The 27,634-nt window shown below is 40.7% G+C and overlaps 2 protein-coding genes across 2 annotated transcripts in view; one reads left to right on the forward strand and one right to left on the reverse strand.

The window, feature by feature from the left end:
* The window catches only part of golt1a (golgi transport 1A), a 277,908-nt gene extending 257,668 nt beyond the window's left edge, over positions 1-20,240 (forward strand). Inside the window, exon 6 of the mRNA XM_085776671.1 lies at positions 20,225-20,240. The gene's annotated coding sequence lies outside the window, so the exon portion shown is untranslated. The remainder of the gene's footprint in view (positions 1-20,224) is intronic.
* asip1 (agouti signaling protein 1) lies at positions 4,373-25,993 on the reverse strand. The gene is made up of 4 exons (XM_085776672.1): positions 25,586-25,993; positions 5,647-5,818; positions 5,513-5,562; positions 4,373-4,928 (listed from the first exon to the last, which is right to left on the reverse strand). Exons 2-4 carry the CDS (start codon positions 5,810-5,812, stop codon positions 4,767-4,769), a joined length of 378 nt encoding a protein of 125 aa, XP_085632798.1. The 5' UTR covers positions 5,813-5,818; positions 25,586-25,993; the 3' UTR covers positions 4,373-4,766.
* Positions 25,994-27,634: the final 1,641 nt, after the last annotated feature.

A 27,634-nucleotide genomic window follows, 5' to 3' on the forward strand; every position in this document is an offset into this window, starting at 1 on the left:
CATGTCTCTCTCCCTGGGCCGGGAGAGTTACAATAGGCAAGACGAGGCATGGCAAAAAAAAAAAATTAAATAAATAACGGCCGCCTATCGGCCCATTAGTGACCGGCCCACCGGGAAAACTCCCGGTACTCCCTATGGCCAATCCGCCCCTGGTTTTCATTTGCCTGTGTCTTCAGCACACTCCACACTCCAATATGTGCACTAAGAGCCAGTCCTTAAGGGACTGACGCCTCTGGGGTCCAGTTCCTTAATGAGCAGGTGGCTGCAGCCTAAGGTTGCAGGTCAGATGAAAGGTGAGAGTGACATAATGAAAACCCCCATGGAATGCATCAAGCTTCTAGGTTGACCTCACATGTGACTAAATGCTCTCTGCCAGTATAACAACGTTGCTCAGGCGGTGTGTCTCAGTGTTTTAATAAGACTGTTCATAATACTGATTAAATTATTTTTCTGCAGCAGCAGCAGCATCGTGTCATTGCTCAGCTATATCCCACCCACTGGGATCTTTCACAGAATAAGCAGCACCAGTTTCTGACTGTGAGGATTTAATGGGCTGTAATTGTTGATTAGTAATTTGAGTTTTCAAATCTGAAAACTGCCTGGTCTTGTATAAATATTTGGTCAAATGGTTTGAGTACATGACATTACAACAAGACATGCTCCCAACATATACACAGTAGTTATTGTAGACATGCAGCAAGAACCTCTGGTTCTCCTCACAAGTGGAATAACATAAATCCTCCAGAACGAAACACAATGCAGACATTTCAATATTGTGCCAACAAAGACATCATGACAATTGATGTTGGCCAACAGCTAACACACCACTTGTGTTACACATTCAGCTTTATTAACTAGCTCACTAAAGTTAGCGGTTTCTAACTTTAGCCTCTAGGTGGAAATTACTGAAAGTTTTAGCTAGTTGTTAGCATACCAGGGTTGGCTTGTCATTTTGTTACTGACAAAATGTAATGTTTTATTCATCACTTTGTTTGTGTTGAACCTGCTGTCAGCCCAGTCATGCTGCTCCTCTGTGGACTCGCTTTTCTTTCGACAATGCTCCTTCCCAACTGGCCCTCTGTTTGGTTTAGGATTAGGGTTAGGTCTTTATTTTCAGACTTCATGGTGTCACAGAAGCCAATTCACTCTAAACTCACAATATCCACAATGTGGCATTAACATGACGAGAATATATTTTTAAACGAGACAGAGTAAACAGAGACAGAATAGACAAAGTAAAATCGAGCCATGGCCAACTTCCTATTGAGATTTTGGCGCCCGGCCATGGCCACACCCCTTTATGTTGAGCCAAAAAGAAACTACAGTTTCAAGAAAATCGTTGCAACATTTGATGCTCAGGCGCTACAAGGGGCCATTTGGCTGGAGCTTAGAACATCTCCAGAGATCTCCAGAGAAGTGAATAATTAACAGTAGCTATCAGTATTTATTTCATGCAAGTGTTGAACGTATACCTGCCCCGTTGATCTGCTCAAACGTTCAGTTTAACTGAAAAAGATGAAGCCCTGGTGCTGCTATTGTCAGACACATCAGGTATTTTTCCTGAGATCAGCTGGTGTCAGGCTGATGACCTCCTCATGTAATGAGGCTGGAATCACAAACAACTTCACTGTGATGATCTATTTGCAGCTTACAAAGCACAAAATAGGCTACTTATTTCAACTTCACTTAGCTTGTGTGGTTACTCTTGAAAAACCTGATTAAAATCCCAAGGAGCCTCTTATAAAACAAAACTAATTATGAGTATGTATTATTATAAGTCATATTATTATCAAATATTGATATTTTACTATGGTTAAAAAATAATGAGATTAACCTTGATGAGACACTGGCTCACGTCCATCTGCACCAGTTAGACTTTGAGGCGCAAAGCACTTGAACTGGATGGTCACCTCTTAACCTCAACACAGACTCAGCTTGTTTTTGGAAAAGAGATTAGACCTCTGCATTGACTCTACCTCTCACAGGGGCGTCTTCCTAGAAGAACAAGCTGCTTTATTGCTGCTTTGGGGCAGCAGATGTTCATATTTGACGGCTGTTGCGTCATTGACTGACACGGTCGGGATTCAATTGACTGAAGACATCTTATGAGTTGTAATAAACAGGTTGAAAATGTCTGAGACATTACGTTAATCTCCTCATTCATGGTTCCGGATCAAAGAACTGTTTCGCCATCGGTCTTACAAAATCATGAATGAATGACATTCTGAAAGACAGAGGTCATGTTAACCCCACGTTGCTGCTTGTGGATTTTTTTAAGGCTGTTTTAAGGTCGGCTGCGAACATGCGTGACTGCTCTACTTGTTGAGTGTCAGGAATGTCACCAAAAGACAGGGCAACCCACATTGTGTCTTGTCGCCACCATAATGCAGACTACAATTTACAGAACAATAGGCGTGTGAGTTGAACATCACAAGTATTTTGTGCTTTGTAATTTTCTGACAAAGCTGCACAATAGATCATAATTTCCCACAACAGGTTCTCACAGCAAAGTTACCCATCATCTGAGGTGAGCAAACTATCCAGCTGCTTCATCCCTTCTTTTTTCTTTGCTACGCACCCTCTGAACCTGTGGAAATGTCCAGTGGTATCCAGTAGGTTATTGTTGGTGTGTCACAATTCATAGTTTTATTGTCACTCAACCTCTGGTGGCCATAGTGGTTTTAGATCTCTTAGTGTTTCAGTGTCTTCCCCTGTTCCTGACCGAACTCTGTCTGTCTCCCAGCTGTCTGCGATAATAATCCTTCTTCCTGTCCCACTTCTTTCCATCCCAGATTCCTGAAAGCCCATTCAGGAAGGATTGCGGGAATGTTGCAATACTGACGAGGCCTCCACCCAACTACAATAAATCTGAGTCAGGTAACGGACAAGGAAAATCCTCTGTGGTAGTAATTTTTAAAAATTTGGCAACCAGAAAGGAAAATAGCTTTGGCCTGATGAAGGTCAGCTGGCCGACCTTTCAAATCACGAGCCTTCGGTGGAAGTGAGAGAATGAATTAGACAGAAATATTATGTCATACATGTGTAATTTAAATTGATGAACTGAAGTGGCTGAATAAACTAGTAATTATAAAACTAGTTTTATAAAATGTTGTGCTGAAAATTTCACCAACAATATGGTTCATCACACCAGCAGTCTGTTCTCTAGTTCACTTCAGAATAGTGATCTGTGTGTATGTTTTCTATTCATTTCAGTAGGTTTGTTCATTGCAGTTTGTAAACACAACATTCAAACTGAGCCCCTCCTCTCGGGCTCATCTGTGCACGCCTCCTGCCCCTGACAGCAATTGGAACCCGTCGTCACTTCGGCCTTGAAAGCTCTCAAGCTCCATCCAGGCCCACGTCTAAGGTTTCCATGCTCACTGCAGCTGCAGCCCTCTTCGTTACCCGGTATGGGCCCAAACTCCAGTGCCTCACTTGGACTTGGCCGGTATGTCTGTATCCGCCATTTTTTGTGGCTTGATGGAGTCCAGTCGTTATGTTTCATGCAAGCCCACAACGTCGCACGCTCAATTTCATCTGCACTCTGTCGTTGAAATGTCCTGATTACACCAAAACATCAAACTACAGGCAGAAGGCAGGAGCTCTGAAGACATAGCCACCACCACACATGAGTAGAAGCCCAAAGGTGATGATTAAGCAGGGTTTCTTTTGTATAAGTCTCTCTTAACGTCACCAACATTGTGTGAGGATTTGAGTCTGCACTAGTTTGGACAATGTAGAAAAAAGAGAGGAAGGTGGAAACATGTATCAACACAAGCTATGACATCTTCGTAACAGTTGTAATTTGCTAACTTAGTTCCCTCTCATAATAAATTGTACATGCACACTCCTAATACAAAGGATTGGAGTTTGGTGGAACACAGACAGCCTAATATATACATATACTGTATACACGTATATATATATATATATAAATTATGGGAATAAGTTTGATTAATTAATCACATTGCATGTAAGTAATTAGATTAATTATTTTAATTTGGTTTTCTGACAACCAGAAAACAGGACCTGTGTAAGTGGGACAGCTCTAGTCTGATGCAAGTCTTACCTGAGTGACAGAACTTTCTCTGGTTTGGTTGGAACAGTAATATATCTCCTGTGGTGTTAACTGGGGTCCATTCCATTATTATCATCATTATCATTATTTTCTCGTTACTGTACGACGTCCAAGCACTTATGTGTGTAAACTACATAAATAAGTAAGTGTAGAGTCCAACGTAGAAGTCATTCAGAGCTGTCTTTACATAGACTTTTCTGACCCCTTCATATCATTTAAATATTTGTTAATGTAATGTGTGTATGTACTGTGTGGTTTGGACACTGAATACAATAAAAAAAATAGTCATATTTAACATGGTACATATATTTTATTCTTTTTTTAAAATATTTGATACACATTAAAGTGTGAAATTGCACATTCTGTGTAAAAAATAAAGCAATATATAAAATTATTTATGCAAATAGATTTTATTTGTGCATGCTAAAAGCTCAAAGTAAATTAGATTTTTATAAACATTTTATTTGTGAATTTCTAGCAGTGCTACAAGCGTTTCACCCTGTCAGAGTTTAGTAGGTTCACTGTGTTGCAGTCCTCTGTGATAAAGTGCTTTCATGCAGTGAAGTTTAGGCAAAATTAAAAGTCAAGGCCCAAACCCAGGAAGTGAGATGCTTTCGCTTCCTGTGGTCTGCTTTAGCGTGAAGTGTAGTGGTGTTAGCCTGGCGCTGGTCAGGCTGCAGCCGGCGCCTTAGCAGCGAGGGTTCCCCATCCGACAGTAACACACAGTTCTGAAGAGCCGACACTGGCAGAAGGCACAGAAATCACAGCACACATTGCCTGGAGATTTACAGCTTCCCCACAAGGGAATGCAGTTAGCAGGGGGAGGAGGGCGCTTCACACCAAATTTGGTCTGAAAGAAAGAAAAAAAGAAAGAAAGAAAGAAAGCAATGCACACAAGATGAGACTGTACAATGATATAAATAGTAATACAAGTAACATTTCATTCAGATTCTTGAAGGAAGGAAGAAGAGGTCAAGAAATCTGTGTCTGTCATCCAAAAGATCAATATCCTATGAGAATACAAACACATTAGCCTATGGAGTTTTTCCATGATGGCAATGATGTGACTGCAGGCACATTTTTGTCTCAGGATGGTGGGGAATTATTTTGCTAACTAGTCCTGGACTGTCCATCCATACACAAAAGGTTTGCCTGCGTGTGCATGGTTATTGTGTGCAATGTTAATTTGAAAAAACAAAGAAAAACAAAGAAAAACACACAAAACCAATCCAGCCATCCCATGCTGAACGGCAAGACACAAAGGCACTTATTGCTTCATCAAGATGTAAAACAAAAAGTTGGGAAGATGATTGCGTGAATTGAGATTGTTTTGTCAAACAAAGAACAGATCAATATTTATCCATCTCATATTTTTGTAACTAATAAAATATGTCTGGTACATTCTCTGAATAACCTGCTGTGTGCTGCGCCCACCTTCTTTTGTTTCTTTGCTTTCTTGTTCTTCTTTGCTGTTTTGGGTAACTCTGAAAGAGATAATTATCATCAGTCTAGATTACGAAAAACAGCGCTGAACTAAATACAGTCAGATCTCTAAAGTTCAGACTTACCAACGATAACAACGGGCGGAGAGCCGACCTCTATGCTTTGAGACAGAACATTAGACGCAACGACCTTATTGTTGGAGAGTTTCTCGTCAGGAATCATGTGGGCAGAGCCAAGGAGATACTCTGTGGTGGCGAGGACGAAGCAGCCCAGCAGTAGGAAGGCGTGCATCTTTCTCTGAAACAAAAGCAACAACAAAACTAATTTTTTTCTAGGAGGAACCTTTTACAATCACTTCCAGTCATTGTTTCAGCACAAGGTTTTGAAATGAGAGAGAAATGTCTTTTACCCACAGGAGAAACCTCAGAAATATCTACGCCATTTTCTACTATAATGCATAGTTTCACTTTGTGCATTAAAGAACCTCAAGAGAGGCATTTGGTTTCTTCGTTGGGAGCTTTGTTTCAGCACCACATTTCTCTACTGTATTATATTACAGCAAAGCTTTGCCTTCATTGAACTCTATTGGGGCAGTATTGGTCTGGTCAGAGAAGCAAGCACATTCATTCCTGGTTACAGTATATTATCAGCTGTGGCTCAGGAGGTAAAGCAGGTCATCCATGGTCGGTGGTTCAATGCCCACGTTCTTCAGGCTACGTGTTGAGTGTCTTTGAGCAAGATACTGAACACTTCCTTCCAATATTCCACGAGTCTATGACTGCATGTGCAAGTGAATGGATGCATGTGGTTGTGTTTTAAAATGCTAAAAGCAGTTGACAGCACTATATAAGTACAGTCCATTTACCACCCATTTGCTAGGATTCGTGCTGTCCTCATGTTTTTCATCACCCTCTTTGATGTCTTAAATTTCTTAATCTGTTAGTTTATGTTTTCATCCGTGGCATCACTATTAGAAACTGTTTGACTTCATTATTCCAGGGTTATTGTCTCTGCTACAGATCAACATGAACAAAATTATGCCTTGTGTCTCTGGATGAGACAACATCAGAAAAGTCAAATAAAGACCTACAAATATTTGGTGCAGGGCTGTGTGTGTATGTGTGTGTGTGTGTGTGTGTCCCCTGCATGTCAAGCATTTGTTTCCTTGGAATTTTTGGAAGCAGGTTTATGGTGACAGTCTGACTTCTGCTGCTTTTTGAATTGCTCCAATATGTGCTTCCCTTCACAAAATTCACTTAATAAATGCCAGGTGGCTCTTTGTTGAAAGAAATAACCAGTCCCTGATGCTTTTCTGAAAACCTGACACAATCCCTCTCATTTCTGATTATAGATAATTGTGTATTCATGCTTGCCCCGAAGCTCTCCTCTCTCCTCCACACTTGTCTGTTGACGGTGCTGCTACAGTTGGCATTGGCTGTGGCTCATCAGTGTGTCTGCCTGCCTACAGGCCAGTCCCCTCAGCTCTGGCTGGTGGTGGCAGGTCTTAGGAGCATTTGCATCATATGTTGTAGAAATTGACACTAATCTTGATCTTGGATTCTGCTGCTGAAAATTGGCAGCTGTAGAAGTAGAAAAATAGTTTCCGATTTGGCTCCAGGCTTCTGGCAACAAGTGCAACTTTTAACACACTCATCATGTCACAGGTGTATTTTATTATGATTTCATATTTAGCCAGGCCACCAACCAGCGCCTGCTCATGGCCTTCGTTGTATTTTTAGAAGAAAAGTCGAAGGTGGGCTGACAGTGAGCTGACCTGGTGAGAATAATGTGTTTGGTAAAATAAGTTAAAGATTTCTCTTCGGATGTCTTCATTTAGATATGTTTAAATCATCCCAAGTGATCCAAGGACACATAATTTGATGTTTACACTATGTTCAAAAGGAAGCTGGGAAGAGTCTGATTTCCAAGTAGACTGGTGGATAATTCAATCCAATCTAAAATGCACTGGCAGTAGTTTAGTGCTCAATAAAAGCTCAGGAGCTTTGGTGGATGGGAAGATGAGAATGAAAACATGATATAAGCAGCTGAAATGAGTTTCTTTGCTAAGGCGATGAACCAAAGAAGAGAGGCAGGGTTAGGAACAGTAGAAGTAGATATTGAATTGAGCTAACAAACTCAATCCGTAAATCCAGAACATGCATCATTTATTATCCATGTCATTTGGTTTGGAAATATTAGAAGACATTGCTCAGGAGGACAGGGAGATCTGGACCGATGAAGCTTGCTGCAACTGCACTCTGGTCCTCCATGAATATATCTATATCCATATGAAAGGGAAAGCTGAGGTTCTGCTATTGATGATACCTTACGGAAACTGTGGCATCTGCGCCTATAAGTTGTTGTTGTTTTTCTTATAGTTGAAGTCTATACATTCTCATTAAAAAAAGTACTTTTATAATCAAAAGGCTATACCTCATTTAGAGGTTTTTAATGATGGATGATAAATTCCATCAACAATGTCTTTTGAATGTCTTTCTCTTGCTGCAGCTGTTGTTCTCCTGCTGCAGCTGTCAGGATTTAAATTGCCTCACATTTATTCCATCAAAATAAAAGTGACCATGGAATTACAGTAAAAAAGGTGAACTGGAGGTTTTACAGCAAGAAAAACTGACCAAATCATTATCTCATTAAAGCTTCAACCATAATGAGAATAGAAATGTTGGAATGTAAAACTTATCTTTCCATCAAATTAGAATATCAGAAAATTGTCCATGTTGCTTGAATTAAACTGATATGATCCAGTGATGGTGTCCAGCGCTATTATCCTCAGCCATTTGTCTCACAACCTCACAAACATTCATGTGAGGATTTAAAAGACAGAGTTATCAACATGCAAATAACAGAAACTGTTTCAGTGCTGGCTCCATTAACTCCATTACCTCTTCAATTTCTGTCATTTCTCAACTGAAATGTTGTAATTTAGAAAAAAAAAAAATTGCATCATCAGCATCCATCAGAGTATTCCCTTTTTTACTGTGAGCGCCAGATTGAAGTTGCAGCCAAGTGAGTCCAGATGTCCCTGTTCAGATCAACGTCTTCCAGCTCCTCCTGAAGTTTTCAGAAAAGCTCCAAAACCAAATTACATATATAACCCCCCACAGGAGGTTGTGGTTCCTACCTCAGCTGGCACACTGTCCACACAGTCAATGAGATGATGTGCAATTGCCATTTTTTCTTGGACGATCACTTTCTCTCCAAAAAGCAAAGGCAACACTGACCTGACCTCTGAGGTACTTTATTCACTTTTAGATAAAACATATCTAAGATCAATCAGTTTAACTTCTGTCACAATCAGACCGGGTTCACACTGATATGTTTTCATTTTACTACTACAGTAAAACACTCTCTGTGCAGACAAGCGTTTCAGCTCTGTATTAGAAACCTGCACAATAACAATCCCTGAAAACACAGATAAATTACCATTTAACTCTACTCTGCAAATAGTCATTTGGTGTAAATGCTGTAAGCAAGACACACTAAAGAGTTGTAGCTTTAAAATGCAATGTAACTGAACAACAGCTGCATCAAAGACAACAAAGTCAGTAACATTTGTGATTCATTGGCATGTTGTTTTCATGACAGGTAGTCGAAGCCGATAAGATCAAAACTGTCTATGTCATTGTTGTTTCCAATGGTCTCGATTCCTGTCTGTCCAGATACAACACACCCCCAAGTTTTCAAATGTAAAACACAAACTCTGAGTCTTCAAACTACTGTAAAACACCTCCAGTATTTTCACAAAAAGAAAAGAAAAGAAAAGAAAAGAAAAGAAAAAGGAATCAAGCAGGGTTTCTAAAATCTATTTTGGGAGCTCTTTTCTCCAAGTTCTGAATAACCCACCAGCTCTAGTTTACTGTAATGTTGGACTACAGATCAGCAGCAATTGAAACCAGAGGGAGGTTGGTTTGACAGGACAGGTACAGCCTGCGATGTAGCTAGTGGCAACATGAACACATGTCTGTTGTTGAAATTGTTGTTTTTCAGTTTGCAGTAGGCCACTTGGATGAAAATGTCCAGTGAACGGACAAGCAGTCAGATTGAATGAGTTCAGTTATGATTTGCAGCCTCTGGTCCGACTGACTGAGGGGCACCATGAACAGTTTGCTGCTCCACGTCCAGCAGAAAGGCTTTGAAAGCTGATTGTAAGTTACTGTGGAGCTCTGGGTGTGTGTGTGTGTGTGTGTGTGTGTGCGTGCGTGCGTGTGCTCTGACTGAGAACTGAGAACCATTACGTTGGGCCTCAGAGGGTTAATCTAGGTCAGCACTCCCCCACCTGTTTGTTATAATAATCCAATCAAATATTATCTCTGCACACGGGACATATTACAGGGCTTTGTCAGCTTTTCCTGTTGAAGCCAAAACTCACATAGTTAAACTATGTTTTTCCTTATGGACTTAAACTCAATGGCAGAACAAAGTGTCCGCAAAGAGTTAGCACAGCACATCAGAAACTCTGCTGCTGTCATCACACTCTTCAAATACTAATTAATGTTAATAATGCTGTGGAACCAAAATGCGCAGGGAGCTGCTGCACCTACACAGAGCAGTTTGCTTCTACGTTACTCTGGGTCATTTAGGCTGGTTTCTGCTTTGTTTTGAAGTAGATCGTTCAAAAAAAAAAAAATGTAAAAAGTCCTCCTGTAAACCCAAGGGTGTAGCCAAAGTGGGCCTATGGCCTTAAGCAGCCACAAGCAGCCGGTAGGCCATTAGATATAGATACAACAACAGCTTCTGATTTCACCTCTGTGGGTGCTTTGTAGGTTCCCATGGAAATTAATTTTAGTCATACATAAACATACTGATCGCGTTTTATTTATACTAATATCATATTATTTGTATAGAAACAAAGAAAACCTCTTCGATTACAGCAGGTTTTCACAGTTAATCATTTGTGTATGTATAAATAAATAAATAAATCTTGTGTCAGAGTGGGTCAGTAATTCAGGCCAGGCCTTTCAGGCCACCCACTTTCTAAACACCACCAGATCTCTAATTTTATAGACTTTAGATTTGTTGATATACCAGTGAAAAGACTAGTTTTTAATTTTGCCTCTACGTTAATTAAAAAAGTTATCCCATTACAAAATATATAAATCAGAATGTGTTAATATGCTCCATACTTGGTGTCATATATGGCAAAAACAACAATTACAATTAATGTCAATAATCTGATCTCCATTGTGGTGTACATACCATGTAAGTTACGTCACTGTAGCTTGTTTTGCTATGTGGTATGAATAAGTGCTAGCATGGCCCAATTTTGGCCCAATTTTACTATTTTATTTGGTCCATCAACTTCAACTTCAACTTTCAACTTTATTGTCCCCAAAGGGAAATTTGCATTGCAGGCAGGTAAAAACATAAAACATAGCCTATAGATGTTTTGGTCCGGGAGGTCCAAGCTCACAGTGGAAGAATTTCATATTATATTCAGATCTTAAATTTAAACTCTTCTTAAATTCTTTCATTTATTTTCTTTTACAAAATTTTATAAATGATTGATATGCTGCTTTAATTTATTTTCCCATTATAACAGCAATTTACCCTGTCACATAACCATATGTGTTTCTTGATGATTTAGTTTGTTTTATTTCGGCTGCTGCTTTTTAATTATCCATTTTAAAGAAAAACGTTGTATAAATTATATTTATATATTACAATACATTAGGTCGCCCAAAATTTCTTCCATGAACAATGTTCCACCTAAAGAGAATAAAAACCTGCCATACTCTGTGTACGCTACATGTTTGTCATGTAGCATACACAGCCGACAGGCATTTCAGATCAGTCTGACAATGTCACAATGCAAATCTTAAATCATCTGAGATCACGGTTTAGAAAGGCTACAAATAATTGTCTTAGCAGCATTTAAATTACAGTTTGATTTAGGTCATGTTACAGAAGAGTCTATGAAGATTTGATGAGGAGCAAAACTACAGTACATGTGCAAATTAATTTAAAATCTAATATTCACAGTGACTGATTCAGTCATGATGTACTACTGTGTTTGTTGCAAGATCAACTACGGGTAAGATTTAACAGCGTATGATGATGTGTGGATTTAGGGTTCAACTAACCAGAGGAGCCAGAAAATGATTTGTAGAACAACAGCTGATGATCAAGTTCTTTTTTAATATGACTAGTTTTATCACCACCAACACGGTAACACCCTGCCACTATAAACTGCATCAATAAGGAGAACTGTGGGGTCGATCAGTTTTGAAATAATTCTCTCTCTAATGTAAAAAATAGCTGAAGTTTTGGTGCAGTAGCTGTGTGGTGCTGAATGGAGAGCTCCTGTAAATCTTTTGATACACTGCACTGTACTATTCACAGTATTACCGCTCCTGTAATAGGAAGTGGAATAATCTGTTTGGTCTTGTGACAAGACTGACTGCTGGCACACACACCGTTAACAGTTGCAGTTGTCCGAAGTTGAGTCCTTCCCAGTGATGTGTGTGAGCTAATTTTGTCAAAATTGTTGAAGTTTACTATTCCTGACCAACTAGTTTATTAAGTTACTGAACTTGTGGTGATAAGTGCACACTGGTGTCTTAGCAGATGATGTTCCATGATTTACAGACATAGATTGTGTGTGGTATAAGTCTGACAAAGTTAGGTTACGGTCATGTGAGGGAAAACTTCCACCAACCAACATCACAAGAACACCTGTCCTACGAGGCCTGTCATCTCAGTCCTTGCAGCTGAAAAGGCCAAAGGTTCCCAAGCTGTTCATTTTGATTGTGGCCCCAAGGCATTGTATTGTATTGTCTGGGTTAGCAGATGAGGCTGATTTGCCATCCACTGAGCTGCCATCTATTTTAGAAGTCCACTGTTGTTCTTTTTAGATGATGACACGGTAGGTCGCCAAAGTTTTTAGGGAATGGTCAAACTTCTGACTGTCTACATAACCTTTTCCTGTCTTCAAACCAATAGAGGGTCAAGGAATACTTGGTGTGTGCCCTGGTCTGCCAGTTGAGGGACACAACTAATATCTTGGAATTAATTAGCTTCTTCATGGGTTTCTTCTGCACCACTGATTGGTGCAAATGTGGGAAGGAAAAACTCAAGAGCCCATAAAATATGTGTTGCCCATTGCCAAACTTCTCGCTGTGAGTTATGCTGAGTTGGTGTAGGAACGGGAAGGGGACTCCTCCCTGGAAGGACAGTTCCAGGTCCATCAAGCTGATAAAGTCCTGTTCAAGGGCACTTCCCAAAGTTGGTTCCACAGGATCAAAATTTTATTGGGGATGCCATTTTTCAGTATTAGACAAGTGTCAAACCAAAAGGAAACAGAGCTGGGAGTCTGATGCTGAACCCAGGTGACCCAACCCCACCGTCAAACAAAAATTAAACACTGAGCCCTCCTGTTTTACTGCTCATTATTTGACCCTTGAATTCTTAGGGGGTCAGATGCAAGCCACCATGACCTTTTTTTAAAAATGTTCAAGTAGGCCAAAAGTTGGCCAAAGTTTGGAAAGCAATAGTCCAGAACACTAACCGTGCGTTCACACCAAACGCAATGGACGCCACAAGTTTCCATTCAAAGTCAATGTAAATGACGCGATGTCGCTTAAAAAGTTCAAATTTTTCAACTTAAAGCGATCCACACGATGGACGCTTCATCGCATTGCTCTTATCGCCCGAAACGCGGCTGCAGCAGAAATGCACAATTTTTTTGTTTTTTGATTGTGTTTTTAACTGTTTTGAACGAAGTGTGTTCGCATTTGAAAAGTGTGCTGTAAAACAAATTCTGGTGACTGTGGTCACTGAATGCATTCTGTATGAAAGCAATGAAAAGTGATTCACAGTTTGCTTCACATGGACTTGTGTTTTGCAGACTGTTTTAAAAAATGTGACTTCAGTTTTGACCAATGCTTGTTACCAATTGAAAAATAAATGTAAATAGCTTTCACCCACTCTGACTTCCTGTACTGATTGGGTCTCTTTGGAGTGACCACCTGCACAAAAGAGTAGAGAGGAGCTTGGGGCCGTGTTTAGGTAGAGCACCCGCCCCATGTGTTGAGGCTATACTGTAGTCCTCACTCCAGGCGGCCCCGGTTCGATTCCCGTGTCGAGCGGCCCTATCCTGCATGTCGTTCTCCCTCTCTCTGCCTCCCCATTTCCTGTCTCTCTCAACTGTCCTATCAAATAAAGGCATGAAAAGCCAAAAAAATATACTTGGAAGAAAAAAAAAGAGTAGAGAGGGGCTAAAGGTCTGAGTCAGGGGCCGCTCTCCCAGACCTTGTCCTCTTGCCTCAGGGTCTCTCCACCTCTCTTGTTTGGTTAGAAGATAAATGTGTTTACAACACTCACTCTCATTTTCTCATTTATCCACGCTTTCTTTACACAGATGACTACATCAGATGTTCACGTTATTTACTATTCTTGTTGTGAATTAAATAAATCCGTTAGATTACAAGATGGCACGTCAATGCTAATTAAAACCATTTGAAAATTGGCTATCATTAGCCTCAATTATGTGCTGTGAGTCTAAAGGAGAAGAGGGATAGCAGCTGTGTTACTTTCACTAGATAAGACGATAAGAACACAGGTGAACACAGAGCTTGGCAGCTTCACAGACAAACAGACGGTGCTGGTTTCCACTGAATGACTGGCCCATATTCAAGGGCTGCATCCCTTGCTGGAAGATACAACAAAGACTGAACGAGATGATCTGGATTTCTTTCTCACTTTTTCAAAGGTTTTAAGGTCCCTAAACTAAACTGTTGTACTGAGCTGAAACCCAATACCTACATGTAATAGTGTAATACTGTAGGTACTCTGGGAAGGCAAGGCAAGGCAATTGCCTGGTGTTGTTTGTTTTGTCCATTACAGGCCTGTATTCACAGTATTGTGAATGAATTGTGGCTTATTTGGCAGGTTTCCCTGGTTTGACTGATTTTACCAATTACATTGGTTCTTTACTATAAATCACCTCAGATAGTGAGATATAGCAGAAGTCTGCAAAAGCTAGAAAACACACCTGCTTTGACAGAGTGACATACATCATTGACATGATGTGCAAACTAGCAGTAGAAAACAATCACATAAGTGTAACGACTTTCATTTGTTTTGGCATACATGCACCCCCAGACAAGATGAAGTTCTGGTTGGCGGCCCTTATCACCCATTTACAAATCAGCCACTGCCTTCATGACTTCATGTATGACGACAGTCTGACGGGTCAAAAGCAGCAGAAATATATATTTATTTAGTCATATGATCTGAGCAGAGTGAGTTCTCACATCACATAGTCAGATGAGAAGATGAGCAGCGGGTGTAGAAATGAATCCAAAGTCCACTTTCTGTCAGTCTTACTAAGTGGTGTATGAAACACAATCCCTTCATGTGTTTTCTCTCAGTCATTCCTCGTGTTATCACATGGTGTGCTGTTTAAATGCAGTTCCATTATAACATGATGCCTTTGTGCTTTGTCTGTTTGAAAGTACACACGCGCACACACACACCAGAACACACACACGCACAGAGAGAGAGAGACTTATTTTCTTAAGAAACATATCTTGAAAAGTGGGATTGGATGAGGTACAAGATCAGAGCTCCCTGGCAGCCTGGTTCTCATTTCGAAACAATTTTCAGTAATTTCCATCACCTTGGAAGCTGACAATAATCGCTCTGGGTTTCTTTTTAAATTGATCCGCTATGTTGCAGAGGCTACTGGCTCCATTTTCACACATAGGCCTGCACCATTTCCTTTGTTTTTAAGATTGTAATAATGTTTATTCAGTGTTACAGTAACAGATATTTTTTTTACTTTCAAAGACAGATTAAAACAAACTGTTACATTCAATCTACATTAAGTTTAAAACAATTAAAAGATAGCAACACAGGGGAGCAAACAACATACAGAGACATAAAAGCTGGATGTCTCCAGAGAGATGGTGGTGGGGGGGGGGTTCAGCCTTTGCTTCTTCTGCCCCGACACACTTGCACTGTGTTCGGTTCAATCCCAACAGCAATTTCAGTTGCCAAAACCCCAGACAGGAGATCTGGCTTGATCTGGATGTTGTAGACTCCACGGAGTTGCCTTCAATTACTGATGTTTCTCTCTTTCTTTCCTTTTTCTTCTTTTTTCAGGTTTTGCCAATCAGGCTCCACACAGGTGAAGGCTGCTGGGCTGAAAGCAGCCTGAGAGATGGGTTTATTCTAAAGAAGGCTGATAATATACTATGTGTATGTTTAAATACTACATATTCCTAATTATGGAAAATTGAAAACAAACCTATAGCCTATAATAAGACAACACATTTACACCTTGTAAATATGTAAATAATATACAAATATATCCATTTGTATATATTTGTGTGTGTGTTGATTACAAAAAGAGCTCAAATGATTTCTTTAGTGGGATGGATGAGTTAGGGTCTGCGGTTTACATTACTTATTCAGTCTAGCAGGTAGACCTCATGCACTGTAGACACAGAAAGAGAAAATCATCATCAACATCATGATCATCATCAACTATACAGTAGTTACCAAAACAAAGCTTTAATTAAAAAAATGTATTGGACCACAGTTGTCAAACACTTACCGCTCGCTTGCATTGAAGAGTCTGGATCAGTCATGGAGGACGACCTAACACTGGATTGGAATTACGCCTGAGCTTCATGAGCACATACTGGTGTCAAAATGTCCTTCGAGTCTTCAGAAATTCCACATTTTTCAGAGATGATCCATATGTTACCGGTGAGGGGCTATCTGAGCCTGGTCGGTGAAAACATCTGTTCTCCGCCGCTGGAGAAATGTTGTGGTCAGACTGAGGCCGAATAAAACGGTGAACATGTCATAAAACCAAAACCATGATGATAATACTTTATTAAAACTTCACAGCTGGCTACATTTAATTTAATGCACACACACACACACACACCCATGCACACATGTATATGGACACATGGATTTGGACATTTTTTATTTATTTTTTTATTTAGCCTTTATTTAACCAGGTAAAAGACCCGTTGAGATCGAGATCTCATTTTCAAGGGCGACCTGGCCAAGAGGGCAGCAGCACACGTCGTCAACATTATAAATTACAAAATACAATATACAACAATATACATTACAGTATTACATTATATTAAATAGGGCCATGTTACAATGGAGGTTAAAACAAAAAAGTGCAGGAGTGCAGGAGGTCAAGGTGACAAGGTTGGTCAGCAAAGGCACCCGCTCAAATGATTTTTGTTGTCGGACCTTTAAGAAGTGTCGAAAAAACACCAAGAGATACAAGTTCAGACAATTTTTCAGTTCGGCCTGGAGGTTGTTCATGTTAATGGAGCGGCATAACTGAACGCTTTTTTTCCCTAATTCGGTCCGCACTCTAGAAATGCTCAAACAATAGATATCACTGGACCTTAAGGCATATCGATTTTCTGTTCGACGGAGGAGTGAACAGAGGTAGGGAGGAACCATACCAAGGAGAGCCTTATAGATCATAAGCAACCAATGAGTTTCTCTCCGGGTGCTCAGAGATGGCCACCCGGACTTCGAGTAGAGCTGACAGTGATGAGTGAGACGACCACAGCCAGTGAAGAACCTTAATGCACTGTGATATACAGTGTCCAAAGCTGCTAGGCTTCTTGGACGAAGCACACATGTACAACACATCTCCATAGTCAACTACTGGTAGGAAAGTTGACGGACACAAGCAATTTACGCACACGCAGAGAGAAACACACACGATTTCTATAAAAGAAGCCAAGCTTTAGCCTGAGTTTTTTTACCAAGTTATCAATGTGCAATTTAAACGAAAGCTCCGTATCTAGGAGGAAACCTAAGTATTATACTTAGTAACAACCTCGACTGGGTTTCCTTGAGCAGTTATTACAGAGGGTAAGTTTTCAGTTGAGTAGGTAGCTTTTGAGAAGACCATTATTTTTGATTTGCTGGTGTTTAAAACTGTTTGAGACTTTGTAGTCGGGCTGTACAACATTAAAAGCAGACTGTAACAGCTCATAGGCATGCACAACAGAGGACGCACAACAATAAATGACAGTGTCGTCAGCATAAAAGTGGTAAGCAGCATTTGACAAATTGACACAGAGATCATTTATATAAATAGAAAATAAAATAGGTCCAAAGACCGGACCCCTGGGGCACACCTTTAGTGATCTCGAGTGAGGATGATGTGACATTGGCTAACTGGGTCTGCCTGAGTCCAGTTAGCCAGGTAATCAGCAAACCAGGTGGAAGCCTGGTTAGAAATGCCAATTTTTCTCAAGATTTTGATCAATATCTTGTGATCAACTGTGTCGAAAGCTTTAGAGAGATCGATAAAAAGGGCAACACATACTTTTTTTAAGATCAAGTGCTTCAATTAAATCATTAAAAACTTTCAGGGCAGCCTGTGACCGTGCTGTGTTGCTTCCTGAAGCCAGATTGGAAGTTATTTAAAATACTATTTGAGTCTAAAAAATCTTTTTAGTTGTTCACTGATAATTTTTTCCAATATTTTAGCAACAATGCATAATTTTGAAATAGGCCTGTAGTTATTTACGTCAGAAGGGTCACCCCCTTTTAACAGGGGGAGGACAAAGGCAGATTTCCAAACTTTTGGGAGTGTATTGGTGCTGAGACTAAGATTAAAAATGTGTGTCAAGGGCTCAGCTATATAATTTGCAGCCACCTTTAGGAAGATAGGGTCCAATTTATCAGGACCAGCTGATTTTTTAGTATCCAAGCCAGTTAGGGCTCTAGACACTCAGAAGCTGACACAGGTTTCAAAGTAAAAGGAGTTCTCTGGGGGGCTATTTACAGCCTCATCCAAGGACTCCTTCGCCACGTCAGATTTTATTTGACTGGAATATTCATTATCGAATAAATGACCCACAGAGACAAATGCTCATTAAAGAAATTTAGCTTAGACAAAGTATCTGTTAAATTGACAGAGCCATGGACCAAGAAATTTGGTAGTTCATTTTGCTGAACAACACCAGATGTTGACTTCACCACTTCCAAAATTTCTTTGGGTCATTTAAGTTATTTGTAGTTTCTGTTAGATAAAACTCAGCTTTTTGCCTTCTTAATTGATGCCGTACATTTATTTCGTAACTGTCGGAAGCAAAGCCAATCATTTTCGGATTTGATTTTCCGAGCTCTGGCCCAAGCAGCATCCCTGTCTTTTATAAGATTTCCTATTTCTGGGTGAAACCAGGGATTATTACGCCCTTTCACCCTGAATTTCCGAAAGGGGGCGTGTTTATTAATTAGATTCAGGAAATCATCATAAAAATAACTCCAGGCCATTTCCACATCATCAAATAAGGAGATCCTGTCCCATTTACAATTATACACGTCACGAATAAAAGCTTGTTCATGAAAATGTTTAAAATCTCTCTTGTATATAATGCGAGGCTTGGTCTTGGGGAGTTTGGCATTTCTAACCACTGCGATAGTGGAGTGATCACTCAGATCATTCGCAAAGACACCTATGTTACTGTACTTATGAGGTACATTGGTCAAGACAAGATCAAGAAGTGAGGATCTAGATGGAAATTTTGTGTTAGTCGGGTTGGGCTATCAATGAGTTGGGTTAGATTCAGAGAATCACAGACACTTTTTAGGCAGTCTGAAGCTGAGGATAGCCAGTCATAGTTTAGATCCCCACAAGAACAATTTCATTAGAATTAAACCCTGCCACATGATTAGATAGGGTTGAAAGGGTCTCACTGCAGGCTGAAGGAGGTCTGTAGCAGCCCATAACTATAAGAGACTGATCATGAGAAAACTCAAGTTTTAGGGCAAGTAGTAATTCAAATTGTTTAGTTAAGGAAATACAGGTAATGGGTGTGGCCTGAAATTTCTTTTTTATATAAATGGCAACACCTTCCTCCTTTCCTGGGCCGATCACAACGAAAAACATTTATAACCACTGGATAGTGATGTCCTTGTCTGGAACATTTTATTCAGCAGGTTTCTGAGAGTACAAGAATATCAGTATCGGTTGTCTGTATCCAGATTTTAATTAAGTCCATTTTAGGGAGTAAACTCCTGACATTTATGTGGATAATCCCAAGACCAGACCGTGCCCTGAATTCATTAGGAGTATCAAGATAATTCAACGGAGGGCCTGGGTTTGGCTGTATGTTACCTGACAATAAGAGCAAGAGTAAAATAAAAACACTTCCTTTTAACAACTGACGTTTTAACAATAGCCTCATTATCTGGATTGGTGAGGTTAATAATTAAGGATTCTGTGAGCCTAAAATTATTTTCCAGAACTGAAAGGCACAACAAACGAATGGGGCAGTTGTCATTTAAAACAGGCACATTATGGGGCTTCAATATTTGACTGGTCGGGTCAGCCAATGACCAGCTGACTGTTACTGTATGAGGGGACCCAGAGGGGGGCGTGGCACATCACTGTGTACATCGCCAGAGTTATGGGGTAACGCCGCAGGTCCCCACGACAAGTGCAACAATGTCAAGAGTAACGCAGGAAGAAGCCTCATTTTCGCCGCTGTCGCATACAAAGTTCAAGTTCGTAAAAGAGGTTGAAGGACTTGAGGACTTTTTCGGAGACCCTCAGCCGCTGTCTTCCAGGTATACGCGATTAGCCACGCGCGGCTAACGGCGAGCGGCTAGCTGCAGGTAAAGCTAACAGCTAGCAGCCGGCTAGCGGGTTCCAGCAGGAGGCCGGTTCCCCACAGACCGCCGGCAAAGGGAAGCAGAGGCCGCTGCGACAGAGCTAACGACCACCAGCCGATAGCAGCCGATGACCGCGGCTCCAGACCACTCACCAGAGGCCGCCGCTAGCGGGTTCCAGCAGGAGGCCGGTTCCCCGCAGATCACCGATCACCGATGGGAGCCGCTGCTAGCGGGGTCCAGCAGGAGGCCGGTACCCCGCAGATCCCCACTCGTCGGTAGGGAGCCGCAGCTGGCGAGTTCCAGCAGGAGGGCGGTTCCCCGCAGACCACGGTGAGGGATAGCAGAAGTTGCTGCGACAGGATCCCAATCCGTACGCCAGCTCCGCCGATGGAAAGGCAGCCTGAGGTCCAGGTCTCAGCGGGTCCGGGCGTGCTGCAGGGCAACCCTCGTTTTCAACCCTATCCAGTGGGACTCGCAGGATGCTGGATGACACGGATCCCCAGGCTCTCGGGGCCGGCCGGCAGAAACTCGACACAGTCTGGATCCGAGGTGATTATCCGGAGGGTGAGCAAGGAGAACACCACACCAGGGATCGGTACGGGTGAGGAATCCGGAGGAGGTAAGACGCCGGCGCCTTCGGCTGAACTCAGTGAGGCGTGTTTAATAAAAAGGCGTCCTTAAAAGTGTTTTAAAAGGCCAACCCGCAGGCGATCACAAACAATATAGGTGGCCAGGTAGACGTTACAGTTAGAATCATTAAAGTAGATTTAAAATAGGTTAAAATAGGTTTAAAACACCACAAGGTTAGAGGGAGAAAACAAACAGCGACGTGTGCGCGGCCATCTTGGAAAATGTACTAATGTTCATTGACATGTTCATTGACACTGTGAAAGCTCAGTTTCTGGCTCAGCTCTGCAGTTTTGCAGTTATTCAGGGCACGTCACTGGGGAACTGTAAAAACGCCTTTTCAGAAATTTACACTCATTCAGTTTTTTCAGCCACAAAAAGAAACAGCTAAAACTTTGAAAAATGCCGGGTTTCTCTGCACTTTCACCTCTCCTGACTTTAAATCTGCGTATACGGGACTTGAAATCTGGTTGTAGAGATATTATTTTGTTTTATTAGATTTCAGACTGCTTTGATTTTCACCTGGGGAGTGTAATGATCACAGTTTGACGTCCTGACTGAGACAAATGTTTTTGACCTTCCTCCTTGAGAAAAATTCATCTTCACCTGACAGTGTAAAATCATGCCCACTCCCCTCCTCTCTGTGGGAGGCTACAAGCATCATGGAAACAGTGAGGCGGGGGTATATTTTCATTAGCTAATGTAATTCAACATGTTTTAGTTATTGGACTTAATTGTGTTATAAATAAATTCCATTTATTTTGTTTTGAGTGAATGTCATGTCCCACATGAACTCAAAATACTCATAATCAGTTTTAAGATAATCAGTTTTCAGTATTGTATTTATTATATTTATTTTTGATTAAAAAATAAATAATTTTGTCACTTAGCTCACAGTATGGCAATTATATTTCATAGCATCCAGCGTCATTATCACACACTTAAGATTTTTTAATTACACATTTATATCAAAGCAGGTTATTGTTATTATCCCAACATGACCATGACTCCATAGTCAAAGATAACAACAGCTGCTGTGTGGTTTGTAATTACAGATCACTTAATCTTAAATCTTTATTGTATGTGTTTATTGTATTTTAACTGTAATTCGTATTTTCTGTCCTCTTGGGTCATGTTTTTTTTTTTTATAATTAATGACAGATGTTGTTTAAATGTCATTAGCCTAACTATTATCTGCTGTTTAGAAATGAACCTTTAGCCTGTATTCCTTTATTTGAAACTTCCCATTTCTTGGAATTAACTCTCTCTCTCTCACACACACACACACACACATACACACACACACACACACATACTTTGGATGTGCGTGAGTTTTTTTTTATTATTATTTGTTTTGTTTTTTTTAATTATTCTAACCTTGCCTTTCTCAATATTAATAGACAAAGATATTAGGCAACAACAGCACATTTATCATTACAATTACAGGTCACTTAAAAATAATATAATTAATGTAATTTTCAATTTCCCTCCTGGTTTGTGTACATTTGATTTAGGTGATTCACAGGTATTTTGTTCTGGATTTTCAGGTTTATTGTATTTTCAAATATTTAATGCTTAACATTTTTTAAGTCTGCATTTTAAAACTGAGGATAATATGTGTGACTGTACGATTTTGTATTCAGCTACCACACACACTTCACAGGGCAGGTCTGATGCACTGGGCTTTATAAATAAAACAAATATTGGAGTTTCATCTCAGGTTTCCCATCACGAAGAAACGTGACATGGACTAGTTTCCTCTTCCTCCCACCACACACTGAAACAAACAGGGAGTTTCCAAGACACAACACGTCTTGTTTTCTGCCAGTGTGTCGAGTGGGAGAAACTCTGACCAGATCTGATCAATGCGTAACTGCAGCAGTGAAACTTGTGCTGAGCTCAACTGGATGTCATGTGTGTGTGATAATCATTGTCCACAATACTGGAGTGTGTTTTATTCAATATTTCCACGTTACCATTTAATAGAGCTGGCCAACGTGTCAATACAACGTCACACTTATTACCCATCAGCCATCTGTCAGCCAGTATTACAAAAACCTATTATAAATTGCAATACATATATATTGACATGACATTACTCCTGATATAGGGACATGTAAGTTGTATATGTCTCTATGGGGTTTAAAATGTTCTGAAGTTACTGGATCCACAGTTGTTCTCATGGGAAGACTAAAAGCAACAAGGTTTGTTGTTACAAACACTCATCAGTTCCAGCTAAAGATCCTGGAAAAGGCTCACAAACATGCAGACTCAGTAACTGCACAAAAAAGATGGACAATCATCTCAAAAAAAGAAGAAATAGCTCATTTGCTGGAGACTATTTTCAGTGGCAGACAAAGCCACATTAGGTGGTCTGAGGGTGTCACGACACTCAGACAGGACTTGTTATCGGTAGGTTATCAGTTCACTGTTGGTTTTGGTTGTTCGTTGTTTCTACCACCACCATCTACCAAACATAACAGGTTCCGAGAGAAATGAAAAAGTCACAGTTTGTGAACATCAGCAACAGAACAGACACCACCACACAAACAGAGCAACACAACAGAGACGCTCATCCTCGACCACGTATGCGATGCAAATGTCCTTACATAACAGACCGACCCTTATCTTATTCTGGAGCACGAGAGTATCACATCTGGACATAATTGGTGAAAGGTCAGTGAAAGAGCACATTCTCAGGGCACCCTGAGCCTGACAATCCTTCACAATAAGATGATCATTTGGAAACAGATGCTTCGAATGCATGGATATGTCTGGGACATGTGTCTGTTAATAGATATACTGGATGATGGTTTTTTTTCTGATGTGGTCAGGGAAAGATGTGAGACCCAGAGGAAGCAGCTCTGATTACATTTCAGAGGGAAAACGTCAATCAACCATCAAGTTGCCAATTGACATCATGCTGACATCATGAAACACAGAATCACAGTAGACACAAGGTACAAAAGGACACTCAGTCTTTGAGCTATTGCGCAGTAGCCATTAACGTTAACATATGATGCCGATTTATCATTATAATATATTATGCAGAGTTTTAAGCAAAGATTTATATCAGAAATTCTAATGTATAGGCTACCAGTAACCACACAAAGGAAGATTTTTCTAAACTAATGTGATCTGAGCTGATTTTGAGGTAGCACTGCGGAAAATATGTTTCCTATTTTACTGAAGGTGATTTTATGACAAGTAACCGTAACCGTTATGCATAATATCCCTAATGTTCTGCGTAATTTCGCCCACAGACCACAGAAGAAAGCTCCAGATCCAGGATAACTCATGTCAGTTCATTTGAAGAATTACTGGGTGTTGTTTTTTCTATAAACTGCGCAGCTTGCAGAGATCAAGCTCAATAAAATCATACCGCTCGTGTTAATGTTACTGTTTTTCATTCATGTTATTATGTGATGAGCGAGTTGTAAACAGGCATTCAACACATCATATTCTCTGTTCTCGAAAAAGAAATCTTGATTAGACTCATGATGTATCTATAAAACTTTTTATTGGATATAAAACACATTATGTTTTATTGACTTTTATATTGACTTTCTGCTACAGGCTGGGCTGCTGTTTCACACTTTACCAGTTATGTAAGAACCCTCTCCATTTGAGCCAACTGATATCAATACAGTTTAAAGATTATAATACATTTTCTATCATATATACATACATATATGTATGTATTACTATTTTATTACTATTATACTATACATGTTATTCAAACTGTTATTAAGAGTGTAATATTGCAATGAATAAATGTGATTAAAATGATTGATATAACTGATAGATTTTATTTAATCTAAAATTTTGAGTGGCATCTCACTGTCCAGAATTTTTTACTAATTTGTGTCACTTGTGCTTTGCTTTCACTTTCAATACAGTCTAGTTAATCCAAGAGCAGCTCCGCTGGGGTTCAGGTCTTGAGACTGGGCTCGTTGTGGTCCTAATCATGTAAAATTGTGGCTCCGTAGGTTGCTGAGCAACCAGTCTGTCTCTGTTACTGGTCTATTTCCCTCTTCTCCGACAACATTGTACAATCGTTCTCGTACCTGCAGTAGCCTACACTGTTGTCCTGGTGATGACGCATCACTTATTAAAGTCTACTTCAAGTATTTCCACCGCTGCTAAACAGTTAGATTTTTTTCTCCCCTTGTCAGTTTACTGTTAATCTTGTGCCATTAAAGGTTTTTAACCCTTTAAAGGTACAAACCCATTAAAGGACCTTGCGCAGTTGATAGATGGAGCCTGACAGCATTAATGCTTCGGACACTATCGTAAAAAAAGTAAAAATACACTCGTGTTTTCTGACATAATTGCTGCGTGTGTCACTTTAAAACGTGAGATGCATTTTCCCCAACTGACAGTTACATGGTGAGTTTGTGTCAGCGATTTTACAACCTTTTTCTGTGAAAAACACACGATCACGTCAACGATTCCAACCAAACACCGAAGACGCTGAACGCAGCCACCGCAGTTCAGCGCTTCAGTGATAAATTAGTTTTTCATCATGGGGCCCAAATTTATTATTTTAACCGTGTCTGTACGTTACACCGCTCTTTACAGGCCACGGCTGGGAAATACTCTAAAGCAGACGGGACGCAGTGAAAAAGAGTTGCAGTATTTTCAAATTCATACTTTCTCTCCCGGATTTGTGAGATTAAAGCAGATAAGGCAGATTTCTGAAGCATGCTTGAGGAGTTTCTCCATGTGAAACTGTCCTCGCGGTGCTTTACTCAAACAATATCCTGAAACACTTTGAACAAGACAAGATGAGAATTTTGTTCGCCTTACCTGTGGTTGCCAGGCCAGCTTTCTGTCAGTCTGTCACACTCTACAGTCTCCCGCTTTCTCTTGTTTCTATAGTGTTGCCGCTCTCCGTTCTCCTTACCCCCCCACCCCCTTTTTTCTGTCTCGCTACACGTCTTTATTTCTCTGCCTCTTTGGTCCACAAGTCACCACTTTCCTTCCCTCTCCTCCCTCCCTTTTTCCACACTTCACCTCTGACTTTGTCGTTTTTTTCTCAGTGTCTTCTTTTTTTTTTGCCTCGTTTCACTTTTTTCCTCTCGCTGTTCGTTCCCTTGCTTCTGCCTCTATACGAGTTTTTCCTCTTCGTGCAAACCTCCTGTTATCCCCCCGTTCAGCGTTTCTTCTATCTCTACTTAAATAGAGGTACCTTGCCCTGCTCTTGATAATGAAGACATACTGGGAGGTTTGTCCCGGGGGCGGGACCGGGGCGGCAGTGGATAGGGGGTTGGGAAAGGTCAAATTATGCACAGAATGGACAAATAAATGTGAACCAGACCCTTTGAGGTGAGGTCTTGTTTCTAGAAGGTGTTGACACAGGATTAGCCTCTGTTTGCTTTCACCTGTTCAATCTCCAGCCAACATACCCCCGCCCCCCCCTCTCACACACACACACACACACACACACCCTGTTTGTGATCTCCTGGTTTCTGAGAACGCCATACTGCACAATGAGCTGCGTCTCATTTACACACCGAGTCTGGTGCTGAGCAGGTGTTGCAGCTTAAACTGTAGAAAAGACAAAATAAGCAGGCATACGCAGGCACACACACACTCACACACACACACACACATACAGAGAGAGGGGGGGTGGGTTCGTAAAGAGTGAGTTGTTAGCTGCTGTACAAACTCTCAACCCCCCACCCCATTTATTTCAGGGGTACAGCTCACCCCCGCAGGCCCAAGGGCAGCGGAGCAGCAGTGTGTGTGGTGTTGCAGCCCTATCCCAGGCAGGTGACATGAAAGATATACAAAAATGAGCATGTTGGTATAGGATCCATGTAAGTACCCACGTCTACTGCAGAGTCATTTGATGGTAATGATGGTTTGGGTCCTTTCCATTGCTGACAATGGCCTGATGGAAAAGGTGCTAAATGCTAAAGCTGGCATGGCAACACTTTCACCATATTAGTTGTTGTTGATGTTAGCATACTGGCATCTAAAGGTTTTCTACTTCCAGAGAAAATTCTTCACATCAGTTGAAAGTAAACAGGTGTCCTTAATGGCTCCAAGTCCTCTTCAGATCAGCCCCAAAGGTAGATTTATGAATAAGCAATGAAGCTTGAAAATGTATTTAGATAGAATATCAAACTAAATAAGCCTAAACAATCTTGTAAACAACATACCGTAGATGACCATTTATTAGCCCGGGCGTTTAATATGCTAAATCGACTTGGAGCCCAGGCGTTTATAAGAACCAGGCGCGTATTTGCAACAGGCTACAATTTATTTTTGCAATGAGCAGCACCAGACCATCATGCAAAGAACAAGGATTTCACCGTAGGACCACTGGAACAAAACTACTTTTTCCCCCGACGCATCTTTATTGACATCAGACAATAAATACAAAGACAGTTTGTCTGTGTAACCGCGACACAGGGAGCTGATCAGAGCAGTGTTATGAATGATAACGGAAGGGGGGGTCGATCGCGGTAATTTCAACACTGTACATTAGCGCATTTATCTATATCCCTATATCCCTCAGTCTAGCGCGCCTGTGTTTGTGTGTGTGTGTGTGCGCGCCTGCATGCGAGAGAGAGAGAGAGAGGAGGGGCTGACTTACAGAAGAGGTGAGAGCCGGTGATACGCTGTTAAAAAAAACTTTTGTTTTCTGTGCAAGACTATGGTAAACACTTAATCGCCCGGGCGTTTAATTGAACCGGCGTTTATTTTGCCAAATGAGCTCGGACCCCGGCGGCTATTAGAGCACAGGCGCGTATTTGCACGCGGGCGATTATTTGGTCATCTACGGTAGCCTATGTAAAGATTAGTAAATGTATTGCTTGAAAAAGAGGGTTGTGTCACAACATTGAAAAA

This window comes from Trachurus japonicus, chromosome 5 (genome assembly GCF_045865225.1).
Source record: "Trachurus japonicus isolate A0001 chromosome 5, Traja_1.0".
Taxonomy (NCBI): domain Eukaryota; kingdom Metazoa; phylum Chordata; class Actinopteri; order Carangiformes; family Carangidae; genus Trachurus; species Trachurus japonicus.